Genomic DNA, 2,464 nt, shown 5'->3' on the forward strand with positions numbered 1-2,464 from the left:
AATTCACCGCATTGATAGCACTGCTCGATTCTCACAGTTGCATTGGTAATATACTATGTTGTTGCATCATCCAGTACCTGACTGCCAGCTTTCATTTAATGTTGCAAAATATTTTCTCAGAGCATAATATTTTCTCAAAGCATAACAACTGACCTAAATGGAATGTTGTGCAATGTTTCAAGAATGGAAGTCCTAAGGCTGGATAATTCAACTTTAAATAAAATTACTTCATAATTCTCAGCATTCACATCAAATAGTAGTATTTATGTAACTTATCAGACGAGAAGTCAGAGGCTGTCATAATTAGTAAGAACATTTTACTATGGATTCAAATTCACTTCTTCCTCCAGATAAAATGAAAGCATGTCAGCTGGTAGAGGTCCTGATTAACTGAATCAGTTAAAGAATGCGCCAATTTTAAGTAGAATATCAGAACATGCACTGTGCCAGCACAATCACAGTCTATGCAAGAAACTTTAACTGCCAAGTACTTGCGCATCCTTTGATTTTCCACTTGACATTGTACAAAACTAAGATGCCAAATGATTTTCTCACTACATATGCAGTATGAAACATTATAGACTGCAAGAGGTTTGCCTGCTCTCTTTTCCTTGTTTTTTTAAGTTGGCAATCAGCCATAACTATGTTAACAAGTCAATCCCAAATATAGATATGATAAGATAAACATTGGTTTCAACAACTTTGTGTGAAGACGCTGGTCGCTTCCCAGTCTGGACGGAGATGAAGGTCTCTGATGTAATGCTCTTCAGTCTGTAGCTTCCTGTGTGATTACTCTCCTGTTTTACCCTAGTTCATTGGGAAGGAGATGTCAGTTTCCTGAGAGCTGTCACTGTTTGGGGACTTGGCGTCTCCTTTGAACTGGGCCTTGGTGTTCGAAATGCGCTGCTGCTGATCTTTCAACTCCAAGTAGGAACGGGAGAAGGTGTGAAAGATGGAGGTGACCGGAAAGGCCATGAGGAGAATGCCACTCAGGATACTGCTCAAAGCAACCACCTGCCCAGGTATACTGCGAGGAACCATGTCTCCGTAACCCACCGTGGTCATGGATATCACTGCCCACCAGTAGCTGCTTGGGATGCTCGCAAACTCATGCTTGGCACCCAGCTCTCTCTCCGCTAAAAAGACCAGGGGTGAGTAAAGTGCCATGGCCACGCAGAGGAAGAGCAGGAGGAGGCCAAATTCCCTTGTGCATCGTTGGATTGTGAGGCCCAGCGTCTGTAACCCCAGAGAATGACGCACCAACCTCATCACGTACAAAATCCTCAAGGCACGCAACACCCGGAGGATCAGGCCTATCTTTTCCAAATCCAGGCTTCCAGAACTACTTGGCTTCCCATCAACAGAAAAGGCATCAATGATCAGGCTGATGTAATAAGGCAAAATGGCCATTATGTCGATGATATTCAGAGGAGTTCTCAGAAACGCACACTTGCTTTGTGCTTGGATAAACCGCAGCAGGAACTCGAATGAAAACCAGGCCACGCAGATCGTCTCCAGTACAAAAATGTTGTAGCACTTCTGGGAGCATTCGCCCTGGGAAAAGAGGAAGAGAAAAATCTGGTGAATTTTCTGTTACAAATGATAGTTGGTTGTACATCTTGTGACTTAATGAGCCAACTGATCTCATCGTAGAACAGGGGTTCCCAACCTTTATCGTCCTGTTTACCCATGGCAACTTTAACAATGTTATTTCTAGCACATAACAATGTTATTTCACATATTTATGAACAACTAATGATGAACAGATATGCCGGTATACCAGAGCCAAACACAGTCAGTCAATGAGAAAAAATATGTACTGATCCAGAATCAATAAATTTACCCCCTGTGTATGCAAAATGTACCCCTAGGGGGTAAATTTACCCCAGAATGGGAACCCTTGTTGTAGGGGATGCTGAGCCAGTCACATGAAGCCATAGAAGTCATACAGAAACATGAACACAGAAACATGCGTTTCGCCCACCATACCCATGCTGATCATTAGCTACCCATCCGTACTAAACACTAACACTTGCTCTGTAACCTTCTATGCCTTGGTGATTTTGGGTGTCCAGATACTTTAAATGTTGTGAGAATACCTGCCTCTACCATCACCTCAGGCATTGTTTCAGATTTCAACCATCCTGTAACATTTTCTCCCCTCTGATCTCGAACCTTCCTCCTCACCTTTAAAGCTGTGCCCTCTGATTTCAAATGTCTCCATCAAGCTGAAAAGTTTTAAGGGGCTGCCCCACTGCGGCGACCAAATTGGCGAGTTTCGAAGAGTTTAGGAGTGTTTGTAAAAGTGTCATGTTGAAGACCTCCTTCGACTATGTTGAAGACTAGCTTCGACTAAATTGGACACCGAATAGTGGACAGTGAAGACGACCTCCTTCGATCTCCTTCGACCTCCCCTCGACTATGTTGACGACTACCTTTGATTACCTTCGACTACCCTCGATTA

At 43.2% G+C, this 2,464-nt stretch overlaps 1 protein-coding gene across 1 annotated transcript in view; it reads right to left on the minus strand.

Moving 5' to 3' along the window:
- Positions 1 to 302: 302 nt before the first annotated feature.
- Positions 303 to 2,464, minus strand: part of kcng2 (potassium voltage-gated channel modifier subfamily G member 2) — a 22,609-nt gene continuing 20,447 nt past the window's right edge. The window contains exon 2 of the mRNA XM_033019050.1: positions 303 to 1,554. Within this exon, the coding sequence (XP_032874941.1) occupies positions 808 to 1,554 (747 nt within the window). The 3' untranslated portion in view covers positions 303 to 807. The remainder of the gene's footprint in view (positions 1,555 to 2,464) is intronic.

The sequence above is a fragment of the Amblyraja radiata genome, chromosome 4 (assembly GCF_010909765.2).
Source record: "Amblyraja radiata isolate CabotCenter1 chromosome 4, sAmbRad1.1.pri, whole genome shotgun sequence".
In the NCBI taxonomy this organism is placed as follows: domain Eukaryota; kingdom Metazoa; phylum Chordata; class Chondrichthyes; order Rajiformes; family Rajidae; genus Amblyraja; species Amblyraja radiata.